At 37.8% G+C, this 17,227-nt stretch overlaps 1 protein-coding gene across 1 annotated transcript in view; it reads left to right on the top strand.

Moving 5' to 3' along the window:
- DISC1 (DISC1 scaffold protein) overlaps positions 1-17,227 on the top strand; it is a 379,838-nt gene that overhangs the window by 332,496 nt on the left and 30,115 nt on the right. Inside the window, exons 12-13 of the mRNA XM_038396820.2 lie at positions 2,775-3,030; positions 15,529-15,573. Of these exons, the coding sequence (XP_038252748.1) occupies positions 2,775-3,030; positions 15,529-15,573 (301 nt within the window). The remainder of the gene's footprint in view (positions 1-2,774; positions 3,031-15,528; positions 15,574-17,227) is intronic.

A 17,227-nucleotide genomic window follows, 5' to 3' on the forward strand; every position in this document is an offset into this window, starting at 1 on the left:
CTAACTTCCAGCCAACGCTCCAAATAATTTTAGAACAATATCCTGCTGATGAGACGTATGCAGAACTCCTGTTGACATCACTGGGAATCTTGCACAAAGACTGAGGGGAGAAATAGCCTGTAAACTTAACAGAAGATGGAAAGAATCCTCAGTGGACAAATCCCCCTTTATATATATATATATCTTGGGTCATGCTTTTTTATACAAATAGTACACTTATAAATAGATTATAAAGGATCAGTAAGTGATTAGTATATGTTTTAATAAATGTTTAATCAATTCTTATAGATTTAGAGTCCAACAAATCAATAGGTTTCTTGTAATACCTTTGATTGATGTACTTAACACATACTGTTATGTCTGTAACATACATATATAACATCTATTAGTCAATTATTAATATTGCATAATATATTTATAAATGTAACTTCAATATAAAGGGTGACCTAATCTTGACCTGTCCACAATTTAGGTCCAATCCTACAGAGTTACACTGTGCTTAATTTTAAGAAGAGTAGTCATCCCATCCACTTCACTAGCACTACAAACATCCATGAACTTAAGCATTTACAAAGTGGATTTAATATGAATAAGCCAAACACCATAATTCAATTACATTTAATTATATATCTAAAATGTTGAAATATTCAAAAAATTATACCACATAAACAATTTTTAATGTATTTGGCCTGTGGTTTTATGTTTGCAATTTTCAAAATATTTGCTTTAAAAATGCCCCTAAACTTTCAGTAATTTTAAAATAAAAAATTATGGAAATAAAGCCCAAAGAATTAAATAGACTCAGAACATCAAAAGCATCTGTGCATTTACTGCTTTCAGTTGAAAAGTTCAGTAACATAGAGTCTATTAACATACATATTTGATAACCTAGTTCAGGATACATCAGGAAGTACCAGAGTTTTACTAATATAGTGGCAAAATAAAAATGTCCTTGAAATACACCCAAAGCTATTATTTTATCCTAATTGTATTGATGGAATCTTCTATTAAGTTGACCAATCAATTGGGCTACCTGTTGGAAGTTCCAAGTCAAGTCTTGAGTTGTCTAAAGTCAATATGTCATAAAATACAGTAGATTGGTGCTGACAAACTTTTTATAAGAGGCAAGAAAATTGTCAGAGGTATACCTACAGGGAAAGTTTTTAACTATGTAGCCATTATGCTGTGACTGACTAGCACCATCTAGTACAGAAAGTAGTAGGGTTTATTTTATTTTATTTTACTTGATAGGTGGAGTGTTGACTGGAGGTAACATAGAATTCTCCTGGGGCATGTGTTGAATATCTCCCTCCCCTCCCCCCCCCCAGTTAGCATTGCTTGGAACCCCTTGGGGTTCAGGCAGCAATTTGAAGACCTCATGTCACATTCCACCTTAAATAAGTATGCATCCATACAGACTGTCAGCACTAATCCAGTGGCTCAGTTTCTGACTCCCAATTATTCACACTTGTACTCTGACTTCAAGTTTGTGTTGGTAAGTTTTATTTGTGCAGTAAAAAATACTGTTGTTCAAAGTAAGAATTTGTCACTCAAATAAGCATTTTATTACTAACTACAATTAATTTATTCTCTGTTCAGAGTAAAAATCTTAAATATCTGTGGTAAACTAATATCTGATTTAGTCAAGAAAGATGGAATAAAATTTTGGGTTTTTTAATTTAACTTATAATTTTATTTAATTGCATCACAACTGATAGATCTGAAGGACTGATAGAAAATGCTGCAGTTATTAGATGTTAAGATAAAATCTAGACATTAGAGTACTGAAATGGGAGTCAAGACTTGTGGGTTCTGTTCCCTTCTCTGCCACTGACTCACTTTACTGTACTTCAGCAAATAATTTAACCTTTCTGTGTTTCGGATTCAGCATTTGTAAAATGAAGATAATATATGCCTGTGTGTCATGAGGGTACTGAGTAGTTTAAATACCTGAGCCTTCAAAACCTTCCATGCATGGAATTCTCATTGACATCAATTGAAGAACTGTACATGAAAGGTTTTCAGGATAATACTCATAAAGCACTTAAAGATCTTTGACGGAAAGAAGATACAGATGTGCAAAATATTAAGAAATTCTAAACATAAACCTCCTTTCAACTCATTCTTCAGCTGGAAAAAAGAGAACAGTACAATACCACAAAGTAAGGTTGTGGAAAATAGCAAAAAAGATAGAAGGCTGAAGGAGAGTAAAAACAGCCCTAATTTAATTAATAAAAATGGATTGACTGATGCTTTAGATTTTTGTCTAAGTTTCACTCTAGCAAGAATCTGAAAAGTTACATACATTTTCTTAAAAGTATAATTTGACCAACATATTTAATGCAGCAAATAATATTTTAGTTGAAGGGATAACATTTTCTCAGAACAATTTGAGGAAGATTGTGTGAGTACTTTTTTACAGTACAGATGTACAGCCACTGTGAATGAATAGGGTTCTGATCCTGCTCCCATTTAGGTAAATGACAAAACTTCTATTGACTTCAGTAAAATTAGAATGGGGTCTAATTTACCTCCTGTTCACACCCACAGAAGGTAACAGCATCTTATCAACAGATTTTTATTGACGTCCACTTTGCAGTAGATAAATCCCTCTACTACTTCTCAGCTTGAAATAACTCATTACCATTTTAAAAAGTGCTGAGCTCTTTATGAGAGCATTGACCTGCCCTTTTGGTTAGGCTTAAAAAAAAGTTATGTGATAGAAATTACTCTCCCTGAAACGAATTTTTATTTTCCTTTGGCTTTTATTTCAGCTGTGGGAACCAGCTGCTCGAAAGAGTGTGGGAAGCTGACTTGGAGGCCTGTCAGCTGTTGATCCAAGGGTTTCAGCTGAAAGAAGCTGGTTGCTGTGTTTCAGAGGGAGAAGAGGGCCAAACAGATGAGATGGATGCTGCTGCTGATCACTGTTCGAACACAGAGAGGGGAAGAGAAAGCCACTTTCCAAAAGGCACAGAGCGGGGCGCTGTTCCATGCCCCATTGCTCAAACCAAATGCTGTGAACTCAAAGAGGTATCTAGAGTTTTCTGCAGATTGTTGAATGATGTCATTGTTTTTCATTTTGAGAGGGAGGGTTAAGGGTCAGCAAAGCAGATTAAGAATTAATTTTAGATTTGGCCTCAAATAAGGACAAAAATAAAATAGCTTTATGAAAATTCTCTCAATCATTTTTCCTTTCACCATCAATCTTTTTAAAATTAAGAAAGAAAGAAAGAAAGAAAGGATATGTAATGTACATCGATTTTTGGGAGAAAATATTCTCATAAGATTCTTTATGGATTTAATACAAATTATCAACCATAACTCCGCTCACTTACATCAGTTTCATGCTAGTGTGACTCCACTGACTTTTTATTCGTGATTTACATCTGCATGAGGGAGAGGAGAAGCAGGGTCCCTAATGTCAGTGGAATGGGCTAAGTCTTTCCAGTTCAGATGCTGGCAGACTTCCAGTTTGCATCAAATATTAAAAAGGAAAAAATGAGGAGGGCTTGACATATTTGTTTTAAGTTTTGTGGTTTGCTTTGGAATTTCTGTCTTAAATATTTACAACTACCCAGTAATCATTTAACAGCACTGCAAGAATAAGCAAGCTGCTAAGGAGTCATACCATCCAACACCAAGTAATGTGACAAAAACCCAGCAACCTTATGACATGCATTGTTTTTATTTCTTTAGAATTTTGTTGACAAAAACTAAATGGGTGCTTAAGAGCACTTAGTGTTAACAGGTTTCAGAATAGCAGCCATGTTAGTCTGTATTCGCAAAAAAGAAAAGGAGTACTTGTGGCACCTTAGAGACTAACAAATTTATTTGAGCATAAGCTTTTGTGAGCTATAGCTCACTTCATCAGATGCATTTGGTGGAAAAGTGAGCTGTAGCTCACGAAAACTTATGCTCAAATAAATATGTTAGTCTCTAAGGTGCCACAAGTACTCCTTTTCTTTTTTAGTGTTAACAGCCATTGAACTCTGCACCACATAGAAAATTGATATTTAATTGTGCATTTGTATTGACTGAGATTTAACAGAAGGCAGGCCATTACCCCACTGTAAATTCTCCTCTGGTCTAGTAAAATTCTATTCTGAATCAGGCTGTGAATGGTATTTTCAACCTTTTGAAAAATAAAACATTTTACATAGCTGGACAACTTGTAACACAGAGGGCATTTTCATCCTAAATGGCCAGCTGTCGTATTTAATTTTGTCTGCTATTCTTGGTGAATCTGCAAAGAATCTGCAATTCTGTTGCTTGGGTAAAGCTTGACTCTTCTTCCAAAAGTGCAACTGAGAATCTGGGGAGGTTTGGGATTGATTGTGACTGATTCTTCTACAGTCAGGCTAGTAGAGGCAAATTCCAATCTCAGTTGCAGCAGCATAAATCTGGATTAACTCAATTGAAATCAACCAAATTGCTCTGGAATTACAAAGGAGGACAAAGAAGGATTACAGATTGTTTGTTTTAATGAGCCATAAATCCAGTGTCTTTATTAAGTCCATTATTTTTGGTGTCTAGCGGAGTTATGAATTTAAGTTCCTAGGCTCATCTTTTGAAGATGATGTTTAGGTTTCCTTTGAGGACCATGACTGAAAGGTCAGACATGGAGTGATAATTTTATAAAAAGTGTTCACCCACCAGCGATATGGTGTTTTTGTCTTATTTTTCTGTGTGAGTTTATTCAAGAGCTCAGTGATTGTCTGGTTTCACCCACATGGTTGTTATTGGGCATGTAGTGCACTGGATGAGATAAACCACATGGTGTGATAGGCATGTGTAGGACCTTGAAAGGTGTGTTGTGGGGGGGGTGTTGATAATTGTCGCTATGAAGATTTGTCTGCAGGTTTCGAATCTATTGTTATGGCAGGTTCTGGTGTCACTTTGAGTTGGTATGCCCTATTCTGTGGGGAGCTTACTTCTGATGATGATGATACTGGTGACAGTGGGGGGTTGTTTGAAGGCCAGAAGAGGGGTTTCAGCAAAGATTTCTTTCAGGATGTGGTCCCCATTGAGTATGGGTTGTAATTGTTTATTGATACCACATATGGTTTCCAGGGTGGGGTGGTAGGTGACAAGTAGGGATGTGCAGTCAGAGGGGTTTTCTTTCCTGTATCCTGTTCTCTCAGGGTATTTGGGTGGTCCATTTAATCATGCAATCTGCTTCTCTGGTGGAGTGTCATTGAAGGCAGTTTTAAGTGTGTTAAGGTGCATAATGTGAGCGAGGCCAAACAGCAAAAATTAAGATGTTTGTACACCAATGCGAGGAGTCTAGGTAACAAAATGGAGGAACTAGAGCTACTGGTGCAGGAAGTGAAACCAGATATTATAGGGATAACAGAAACATGGTGGAATAGTAGTCATGACTGGACTACAGGTATTGAAGGGTATGTGCTCTTTAGGAAAGACAGAAACAAAGGTAAAGGGGGTGGAGTAGCATTGTATATCAATGATGAGGTAGAATGTAAAGAAATAAGAAGCGATGCAATGGATAAGACAGAGTCTGTCTGGGCAAAAATTACATTGGGGAAGAAAACTAGTAAAGCCTCTCCTACGATAGTGCTTGGGGTGTGCTATAGACCTCCGGGATCTAATTTGGATATGGATACAGCCCTTTTTAATGTCTTTAATAAAGTAAATACTAATGGAAACTGCGTGATCATGGGAGACTTTAACTTCCCAGATATAGACTGGAGGACCAGTGCTAGTAATAATAATAGGGCTCAGATTTTCCTAGATGCGATAGCTGATGGATTCCTTCATCAAGTAGTTGCTGAACCGACTAGAGGGGATGCCATTTTAGATTTAATTTTGGTGAGTAGCGAGGACCTCATAGAAGAAATGGTTGTAGGGGACAATCTTGGCTCAAGTGATCATGAGCTAATTCAGTTCAAACTAAATGGAAGGATTAACAAAAATAAATCTGCAACTAGGGTTTTTGATTTCAAAAGGGCTGACTTTCAAAAATTAAGGAAATTAGTTAGGGAAGTGGATTGGACTGAAGAACTTATGGATCTAAAGGTAGAGGAGGCCTGGGATTACTTTAAATCAAAACTGCAGAAGCTATCGGAAACCTGTATCCCAAGAAAGGGGAAAAAATTCATAGGAAGGAGTTGTAGACCAAGCTGGATGAGCAAGCATCTTAGAGAGGTGATTAAGAAGAAGCAGAAAGCATACAGGGAGTGGAAGATGGGAGGGATCAGCAAGGAAAGCTACCTAATTGAGGTCAGAACATGTAGGCATCAAGTGAGACAGGCTAAAAGTCGAGTAGAGTTGGACCTTGCAAAGGGAATTAAAACCAATAGTAAAAGGTTCTATAGCCATATAAATAAGAAGAAAACTAAAAAGGAAGAAGTGGGGCCGCTTAACACTGAGGATGGAGTGGAGGTTAAAGATAATCTAGGCATGGCCCAATATCTAAACAAATACTTTGCCTCAGTCTTTAATAAGGCTAAAGAGGATCTTTGGGATAATGGTAGCATGACAAATGGGAAGGAGGATATAGAGGTAGATATTACCATATCAGAGGTAGAAGCGAAACTGAAACAGCTTAATGGGACTAAATCAGGGGGCCCAGATAATCTTCATCCAAGAATATTAAAGGAATTGGCACCTGAAATTGCAAGCCCATTAGCAAGAATTTTTAATGTATCTGTAAACTCAGGAATAGTACCGAATGATTGGAGAATTGCTAATATAGTTCCTATTTTTAAGAAAGGAAAAAAAAGTGATCCGGGTAACTACAGGCCAGTTAGTTTGACATCTGTAGTATGCAAGGTCCTGGAAAAAATTTTGAAGGAGAAATTAGTTAAGGACATTGAAGTCAATGGTAAATGGGACAAAATACAACATGGTTTTACAAAAGGTAGATCATGCCAAACCAACCTAATCTCCTTTTTTGAAAAAGTAACAGATTTTTTAGATAAAGGAAATGCAGTGGATCTAATTTACCTAGATTTCAGTAAGGCATTTGATACCGTGCCACATGGGGAATTATTAGTTAAATTGGAGAAGATGGGGATCAATATGAACATCAAAAGGTGGATAAGGAATTGGTTAAAGGGGAGACTGCAACGGGTCCTACTGAAAGGAGAACTGTCAGGTTGGAGGGAGGTTACCAGTGGAGTTCCTCAGGGATCGGTTTTGGGACCAATCTTATTTAATCTTTTTATTACTGACCTTGGCACAAAAAGTGGGAGTGTGCTAATAAAGTTTGCAGATGATACAAAGCTGGGAGGTATTGCCAATTCGGAGAAGGATCGGGATATTATACAGGAGGATCTGGATTACCTTGTAAACTGGAGTAATAGTAATAGGATGAAATTTAATAGTGAGAAGTGTAAGGTTATGCATTTAGGGATTAATAACAAGAATTTTAGCTATAAGTTGGGGACGCATCAATTAGAAGTAACGGAAGAGGAGAAGGATCTTGGAGTATTGGTTGATCATAGGATGACTATGAGCTGCCAATGTGATATGGCTGTGAAAAAAGCTAATGCTGTTTTGGGATGCATCAGGAGAGGCATTTCCAGTAGGGATAAGGAGGTTTTAGTACCGTTATACAAGGCACTGGTGAGACCTCACCTAGAATACTGTGTGCAGTTCTTGTCTCCCATGTTTAAAAAGGATGAATTCAAACTGGAGCAGGTACAGAGAAGGGCTACTAGGATGATCCGAGGAATGGAAAACTTGTCGTATGAAAGGAGAATTAAAGAGCTTGGCTTGTTTAGCCTAACTAAAAGAAGGTTGAGGGGAGATATGATTGCTCTCTATAAATATATCAGAGGGATAAATACAGGAGAGGGAGAGGAATTATTTAACCTCAGCACCAATGTGGACACAAGAACAAATGGGTATAAACTGGCCACCAGGAAGTTTAGACTTGAAATCAGACGAAGGTTTTTAACCATCAGAGGAGTGAAGTTTTGGAATAGCCTTCCAAGGGAAGCAGTGGGGTCAAAAGATCTATCTGGCTTTAAGATTCTACTCGATAAGTTTATGGAGGAGATGGTATGATGGGATAATGGGATTTTGGTAAGTAATTGATCTTTAAATATTCAAGGTAAATAGGCCAAATCCCCTGAGATGGGATATTAGATGGATGGGATCTGAGTTACTATAGAAAATTCTTTCCTGGGTATCTGGCTGGTGAATCTTGCCCATATGCTCAGGGTTTAGCTGATTGCCATATTTGGGGTCGGGAAGGAATTTTCCTCCAGGGCAGATTGGAGAGGCCCTGGAGGTTTTTCGCCTTCCTCTGTAGCATGGGGCATGGTTGACTTGAGGGAGGCTTCTCTGCTCCTTGAAGTCTTTGAACCATGATTTAAGGACTTCAATAGCTCAGACATGGGTGAGGTTTTTCATAGGAGTGGGTGGGTGAGATTCTGTGGCCTGCGCTGTGCAGGAGGTCGGACTAGATGATCAGAATGGTCCCTTCTGACCTTAGTATCTATGAATCTATAATTCTGGACTTTCTGCTCAGAGCATATTCTTTGGTATCTGAGTGCCTGGCTGTAGATAAAAGATTTCTTGGTGTTTGGGGTAGTTACTAGATCTGTGAAGGTAAGGTGATCCGTGGGTTTCTCAGATATAGTTTCCTGTATGGTTCCATTATTGAAGCTGATCATGGTGTCAAGTTAATGCTGGTGTGGGAGTGTTATAGAGAGAGTTTGATGGATGGGTAGTGGTTATTAAAGTGGGGTGGAAATCTACAGGGGAGTTTAGATTGTCTCTCCAAAGGATGAAAATATCATTGACGTATCCCAGAACTATTATTGGTTTCATGAAGCATTTGTCCAGAAATTATTCTTTGAGGTGGTCCATGAAGATGTTGGCATATTGGGGAGGCATCCTAGTATCCATGGTTGTTCCCATGGTCTGGACAAAGTGTTTGTTGTTGAACATAAAATTGTTACAGATGAGAATTAATTGGGTGAGTTTGGCGTGGATATGAGTGTTGTCCATTGTCCTGTAGATATTTGAGGTAGGAGGCAATTCCCTCATTGTGAGGGATGTTGGTATATAGGGAGGTGACATTCATTTTGACAAGGATGGTGTTTGGAGGGAGGCTGTTAATGTTGCAAAGTTTCTAGAGAAAATCAGTTGTGTCCTGGAGGAAACTGGACTTGTGTGTGGTGAGTGGTTTAAGGATGGTTTCTCTGAGTCCCGATATTCCTTCAGTAAGCATGCCATGGCCAGATATGATGGGTTTGTGTGGGTTCCCTTGTTTGTGTATCCTGGGAAGCATGTAGAAGGTCTTTGGGGTAGGTTCATGGGGTATGAGTTTCTCTTGGAGTTGTTTTGGGAAGGATTTAAGGCTATCCTTACGTTCCTGGATGAATTGTAGTGTGGAGTCTTCACTTACTTTGTTATAGTAGGTGGCATCAGAGAGTTGTCGGTTGGCCACATTGACCTTGTCATCACTTTTGAGGACTATGAAGGCTCCCTCTTTATCTGCTGGTTTGATCACTATCTAGTGGTTGGATTTCAGAAACTGTATAGCTGTCCTCTCCACAGTGGAGAGATTGTAGTGGATATGATGTTTTAGGATTTCACAGTCAAATTTTTCCCTGAAGCAATCAAGTGTGTGGTTTTGTCCACTCTGGGGTGTCCAGTCAGATGATTCCTTTTTCTTATGACCATCACTGGGGACAGTACTGTGAGCAATATTGTCTTTGTTGTGAAAGACTTCTTTGAGGCAGAATCAATGAAATAATTCTTCTAGTTCTCACATTTTAGTAGGGTATCAAGTTCTGTGGTGGGGCAGAAGTTCAGTCTTTTCGAAAGAAGTTAATTTAGCTCTGGTAAGGGGTAGCCTTGATAAGTTGATGATGTTGGGGTGTCACCTAGTATCCATGTGGTGGGCCCTGGTGTTTCTCCTGGAAGTAGTATTCTGTGGGTTGTGAATTTGTTGTAGTTATTTCCATTTTTTGTTTTTGTGTTTGATGGGATAGGGGTGGGGTTATAGTTGTTTTGGCTTTCTTGCATGATCTCCAGGTAGGTTTCCTGTTTTTTTTCTTTTCAGAGTATGGGAGCCCGTGATGATTTCTTGTTTGAGGGGCATCCCTTCTGGAATATGTGAGGTGCTGGAGATGGTTCCCCAGTTTTTCTGAAGTCCTTCTGCAGAGCTCTTTAGCATATTTAGAGTTGTATGTAGTTAAGTGGTCAGAGATTTATAGATGGTTAGTCCTCTGGGAGTCCTCTTGAATTTGCTCAGGAAGTAGAGGACGCTGTTAAGTTTGGTTTCCTTTTTCTTCAAGTTGTGGAATTTCCATTTCAGACCGTAAAATTTAATATCTTCCATTGTTGTTTGCAGTGTTGTGGTAGCTGTGTTGGTCCCAGGATATTAGAGAGACAAAATGGGTGAGGTAATTTATTTTATTGGACCAACTTTTGTTGGTGAAAGAAACAAACTCTCGAGCTTACACAGAGTCTTTCTCGGAAAGGTACTCAGAATATCACAGCTAAATACAAGGTGGAACAGATAAGGAGTTAACACATGTTGCAAGAGTCCATTCAAGGTGAAGTGGATAGTTTACACTCTACAGTTGTATGACAAAGGAGGGTTAGTGGATTACTGATTGTTGTAATGAGCTATAAATCCAGTGTCTTTATTCAGTCCACGGTTTTTGGTGTCTAGTAGAGTTATGAACTTAAGTTCCCAGACTCATCTTTTGAAGGTGTTTTTCATGGATTTTTTTTCTTCTGGCTCCTTACAATAATCTGTAATATCCTGGGACCAACACAGCTACTAAAAGACTGAAAACAAATTTTATCATGATTTTCTCAATTGCTCCCCAGAGAAAGTTGTTGAGTTTCTCAATACTGCCTGCTTCCTAGGCTGACCAAGTGATTAGGTGCTTCATTTCATTTTAGAAAAATCAGGCCAACTTACACATTTGAGACAAATGAAACTGCTTACAATGGCATGGGAAATTCAATTCCAGAGCTGCTTCAGCTTCAGTTCTACCACCTTAGCTTACCAGAGTTTGACATTACATTTTCAAGATTTTGTTTGTTTTTGTGGAGTATAAAATCTGTACAAAAATTTTCATCATTGGTATTGTGGTGTAGACAGTAGCAAACAGGCTAGTAGCATCTGAACAGGAATGTTGGGCGGTGTAGGTCTAGTGAGAGAAGGCCTGGAGTGTATCTTTCACAAACAGCTCCTAACAGCCAGTTATGGGGTGGAATATTTAATAAATACATTACACCTTTCTGTAGCCATGGCGATCTTTTTTTTTTTTTTAACTTTTTGAGAAAGAGAAATTGGGTGAAAGAAGGAAGCAAGTCCTCTGATCTATAAATGCACTTGAGAGGTCTCGCATCTCTTTGCCAGCATTTAAACTCGGTCATGATGCATACCTGTGGAACTTTTGTAGTTGTTTAAAAATAGCTCTGTCTATGGCAAAATAGGTTGTATGCTTTTTAGTTACTCATTCATTTGACCACTGAAAGGGTTTTAAGGTATCTCTTAGGGAAAAGCTTAATGATGATCAGTAGTAATCAACCACATGATAATTTATCATGTGACAAGGGATGGAGATTATAGATACTCACTTAAGGAAGAATGTGCATTTACCAAATTATTTGATGGTATTCTTTGAGTCCTTATAGAGTTCTTCTAAGATACGTATCTTGATAATATTGAGCTCGTTTTTATGGGGGTGACCCCCTTTAACTATCTTATATCTGTTCTAGGGTATGGAGTATCAAAAGAGGAGTGGTATCCTTTGAAGAATATTAACTCCTTTCCAAAAAAGAGGAAAAGAGGCATCATTTGTTTTGGAGCTTGCAGAATTGTTAGCTTCAAAACAATGTCAGAGAGGATATAATAATACATATGCACACACACACACACTTCACATATACTGGCAGCCTGACACTTGATTCACTTTATACTGAAAAGTTATGAGGGGTTGAAGGCTGGATTGTAGTGGTTCATTTGTCAGTATTACAATAACTACTTCATACACTTTCACTTCCAGTCATTTATCTTGTTACCTCTGACAAAACATTATTATAAACTGGGTCCTGGATTCATGGCAATGTATTATAAATACAATTTCCTCACATACAATTAACTTTTGCTCACAGGTTTCATTAAAAACTTAAGACTATTATTATGCAAAAGGGGTTTGAAACAGGAGAAGGGGAACAGCCAGTTGTTCAAGATCCTGCTGCATTTGCTCCTTGATAAAACAGACTTGCTTATTTTACTACTTAAAAAATATATATATATATCCTCAATAGGTCACTGAATAGCACATGCTCAGTCATGATTGTTCAGGCTTTGCATACTTTGAAAGTTCCAGATATCTTACTTTCCCATGTGATCATAAGTTTATTATCTGACAGCCTTATCCCTGTATTTCTTAAGACAGTTGGAATATATTTTATAGTTGTACTTACACTGAAGACTCAGTAATCCTCACAAATACTATTCTCTTTTTAACCTGCTTATGTAGAACTCAGAATTAAATATACTGTGTTTAATGGGACAGTAAAGTCCCTGAAAATTGCCAAAGCACTCTTGAAACTACCTGCGGCATCACAGAATAACCATATCTAACAAACTTCCCCTGCAAAACCAAGTGTAGAGTTGGGAAAACATCTACAACCCATGACAACACTGCTGGCAGAAGCACCTTTATTGGTTTTTGCCAGAACTAAATCAGATGGGACCAGCCAGAATTATCCTGGAACAGCCAGAAACACCTGAGAATAAATGGCACCCCACTGGAACTACCAATAGCTAGTCAGAACATCAGTCTTCTTTAACTTGTTGGAGCAAGCCCAAAAACAACACTAATCAGTCTGAACCAAGCCAAAGTACTCTTGCACCAGCCGGAGTCAAGATAGATTCTAGCAACTTCAGGTATGGTTCTTCTATCAGGAACCAAAACTAACTTGCTGGAATTAAGTAAGAACAACATGGCATTAAGTAAAGAACAACCTTTAGTCTGAAGGAACCAAACGGGAATCATGGCAATTGGGTGCGATTCTGCCATGGTCCCGGTGCGTTCTAGATTTGTTCCTTAAAATTTTCTGTAGCTCTAAATTGACTCAAAGTATTTTTACTCTGGTTACTTAGAAGTGGAGGAGCTTGAAATTTTTTTCATAGTTTGTTTCTGGGTAATTTCTGAATTATACCAGGATTTTACCCAGCCTTATATACAATAACACTTCATTTCTCAAGATATTAACACCTGCACATTGCATCTCTCCTTGTGTGTCCTTGCTTTGGCTTTTGTTTGTTGATATTTTCCTTGTAAGCAACATCAGAGGCACTGCTGATAACTAATATCTGTGTAGATTTGTGTGTGTTAAAACCTCCCTAACATCTGGTATCGCTATGATCATGAATACCCATGAACCTTCACGTTTCATTTCCTGACCTGTCCTTTTTTTTTCTTCTCCTTCTGGCATGCTGTGCAGTTTTCCCTCTTTAACCTTATGAAGGAAGGAAACACCTACTAGATTTCAATCGAATTCAGGTGATTAAAGTTCCAAGGTAAAAAAAACAAAATGCAGTAGTATTACCTTTGGTAAGCCAACATGTTTGGTAACTACCACATCAGTCATTTGTAATGTGTATAATTCCATCTCAATGCTTGAAACAGAGTGTGTGTTGTTAGAGTAGAGAGCAGGTTGCCAGGTTCTTCTCTTTCAGCTGTGCTATTAATTTGCTTGATCTTGAGCAAGTCACCTTTCCTCTCTGTACCTCAGTTTTCCCATCTGTAAAGAAGGTTTGTAAAGTGCTTTCAGATCCTTGTTGAAAAGGTGCTATATAATTACACAGCATTCTGTTTGATTGGCTATGTTTGAGATATTAATACTCTGTGATATTGAAATGGACTCTCACTAAAAAGAAATGACAACAGTGTACTTTTTAAATGACAAACATTAAAAATTAAGTCAAAACTGTATGTGATATAGTGTTTGTCAGAATTTGGTGAGAGCAGTCAGCAATAAAGCCTTTTTCAGTGGGATGCAACACATTAACATATATTAAAGTACCCTCAGATCCAGGAAGTAAATGTGCCAGATGTAAAGGGCAACACTTGTAGAAATCTAAACAAAATGTACTTTCATATTAGTTTAATTAAATATTGTATTTGTAGAGATTCAAAAATCATTTGGAGACTTTAAATTTATCTATCTTAAATGTCAACACTGAGCATCAGTGAAGGTCAGTGTTTGCGTATGTTTTCTATAGCCTTAATCCAACCTGCAAAGGGATTCTGTAACAACAAGCTTGTATACAGTGGTCAGGTCACCATTGTACAGCCAGCATTTACCCACATTTACTACATAGCAATGCCTAAGATTCCTCTGCCCATTCTAACCATAAGGAAATAATGAGAAGTGTCAGATACCACTGTGTGGTATCTCTGGGTAAATGCTAGCTTTTAAATGAAGACATCTGTAACTCATAAAATGTTAATCCTTCCAAGAACATGAAACAGTAAAAACCAAAAAATGCACTAACCGACACACCAATAAACAAAAACTGAAGACAGAGTTAATGTCTTTGCAGAGTTCCCTTCTTTGTAGAGGTGGAGTTCTGAAAATGTTCATCATTTGTTTCCTATATACAGATCTCTGGTACTGTGTGTTGCTTTGTCAAAACACTAACCTTAGCTCTATTTACGTGAGGGCTACAAATAGTGTGTGTGTATGTGTGATACTAATATATAATTTTACAGTTTCATTACTTCCCCAACTACTCCTCAGCCTAGCCATTTAAATAGTTTCTAATTTCTTGTATCGTAGTAGAAATGTGCATTGAGAAAGGTTTTGAAGAAGGAGAAGATAGTAGCCTTATGGATCAGTTCAGGGAAGTCTTCCATGCCTGTAAAAGAATCTGTGTGGGAGGACCATGGTGCCTGTGTGGGACATCAGTGGGACTCTGCACTGGCACAAGGATGTACTGGTGCAGTGTCACATAGATGATTTGGGCCTAATTTATAAATTTCTAATTTATAAATTAGAGTTTAATCAGATAATCGTTGGTCCTTTGTACAATATATTGACCAAATAAATCTAATAATCTACAATTCACCTCTCTCATTCTTTCAGATTTTTGTTAGAGTGGCTAAAAAAAGTTAGAAAAAGTTTTGCTTTCCACATAGACTTTTTGAACTTCTACTGTTCTTTACAAACTTAATAGGAGATTCTACCCCAACCCCAGATCTCATCTAGTAGTTTTGAGGATGATATTCATTTGTTTGTAGATTTGAGGTGGGGGGGAGTAAAAATCAGGCTTATTTATAACAGAAACTGTAGCCTTAAATATGGCCTGGCTGCCATTCCATAATAAGCTCCGTGGAAATTAGCTTTCAGGTTTCTCCTTTATTGACTTCTATAATCTTTCTTTATACTTATGCCGCAAAACAATGTAAGAGTTCAAACTGTGTAATTTTTACTATGCTATACTGCTGATAAACACTTACATTAAAATCCTCATGTTTATACATAATGTATTATGTTTATCTTATGACATATCCCTAACAGGTTGTGGAGGATATTTCATTTGGTACAGATGATGATTTGTATGAGGTAAGTGCTTTCCAGACAATATAAGGGGGTTGGGAGAAATTGTACTAACTTCCTTGGGATTCCTTTAAAACAGATACATCCTTTTTTAGACATTAACTTTGGGTGAAAATTGCAGAATAGGGGGCTTATGTTTAGAAAGCAAGGCCAAAACTAAAATTAAGGAACCAATCTTTCTGCCATTGAAGGTAATGGGAAAACCGCTAGTGACTTCAGCAGAAGCACAATCAGACCTTAAGGCAATGGTTTTAACACAGATGTAAGAAATAGCATTAATGCACCAGAGAAATAGACAGCTAGTGATAATTAGTTTACTCTAGTGTACGACAATAATGATATTTTACCATGGAAAAAAATCATAATGCTTGTTTCCTCGTCTACCTGTACCATACTTTTTTATTCTATTTGAATCCCTTTGAACAAATTATTTTTCCTTTCAGAAGTATATAAATGTTTGGAGTTTTGATAATCAATATAAATGTTATCTGGATACAAATCCTGGATGTTTGTCATCTTTTTGGTATCTTGTTTGGCAATCATTTCGTAAATAAAGATGTCAGATCTTACAGTTTGTATCTTTAAGCAAAGTCTAAAATAATGAAGTAGATTGAGATGCATTTCCTGTCAAAAATAAATGGGGGGACAGCCTCTTTTTTGCTATAAACTGAGTAATAAATCTATAGTTACATTTATATTGCCCTTAGGAGTAGTATAAATTCACCATGGTCCAATTCCACACTGGGATACCTTGGGCTGAAGCTTGCATATTGAGAAAGTTTAGTTGACATGCACCACTTACAGCAAGCAAATTAATTACACAGGAAGTAAACCTTATTTCACATCCCATAGTATATATATACCCCCCTGCTGTCCGGCCATGCAAATTCAAAAATGAACTGTTACTGGGTTGCAATATGGGGTAGCCATCTGGACAAGCCACTACTCGGTATTACCACCTGTAAATCCAAAGGCTGCATAGAAGCTGGAAAAATCCAGACAAGATACTCTACCTCAAGAGATGAACTAAAATTACTGTCTTTGTGGACAGCCAGACTGTGAGATCACGCCCAAATGAGACCACATGCCAGAAAAAGTTCAGCTGTGCATGATGGCAGCATGCACAGGAAGAAGCTTTTGTGGGTGAAGGTTATCTAAGCAAAAAATTAGTTCAAGATGATGGAAACTGTCTCTCGTGCCATTGGCCTCAGCTGTGAATCAGGACAAAGTCATGCATAGGTCTCTGAACAGTGTTGACACACAAAAGGAGTACATAATCCCGCAGGCACCAAGACAGAGAAAACACCTGTTGTCAGAAAAGAATGACAACAATGGCACATGGACAATGTCCAGTCATCAGCCACAGGCAGCTGCCAAGATAGCGCAGAGTCTTTACAAGATAGTACAGGCAGCATATGGCCTGAGACACAGAATGAAAACACCTCCAGCAGACTAATACACAGCAGCGATACAGAAAGCTGCAGGACAGTTGCTGGATCATAGGGACTAGACAGAGTTAGAAAAAGGAATTACTTACTCTGTGAGCCACCTGCAAATCATATCCGTCTATGCTTGCTCCTTACACAAATGGATGTGCACACCAGAAAGCACGTTCTATGAAAAGTTCTGACCCAGTGCAGATTATCATTTGCAAGCCAGT

Source organism: Dermochelys coriacea, chromosome 3 (assembly GCF_009764565.3).
Source record: "Dermochelys coriacea isolate rDerCor1 chromosome 3, rDerCor1.pri.v4, whole genome shotgun sequence".
Classification (NCBI taxonomy): Eukaryota; Metazoa; Chordata; order Testudines; family Dermochelyidae; genus Dermochelys; species Dermochelys coriacea.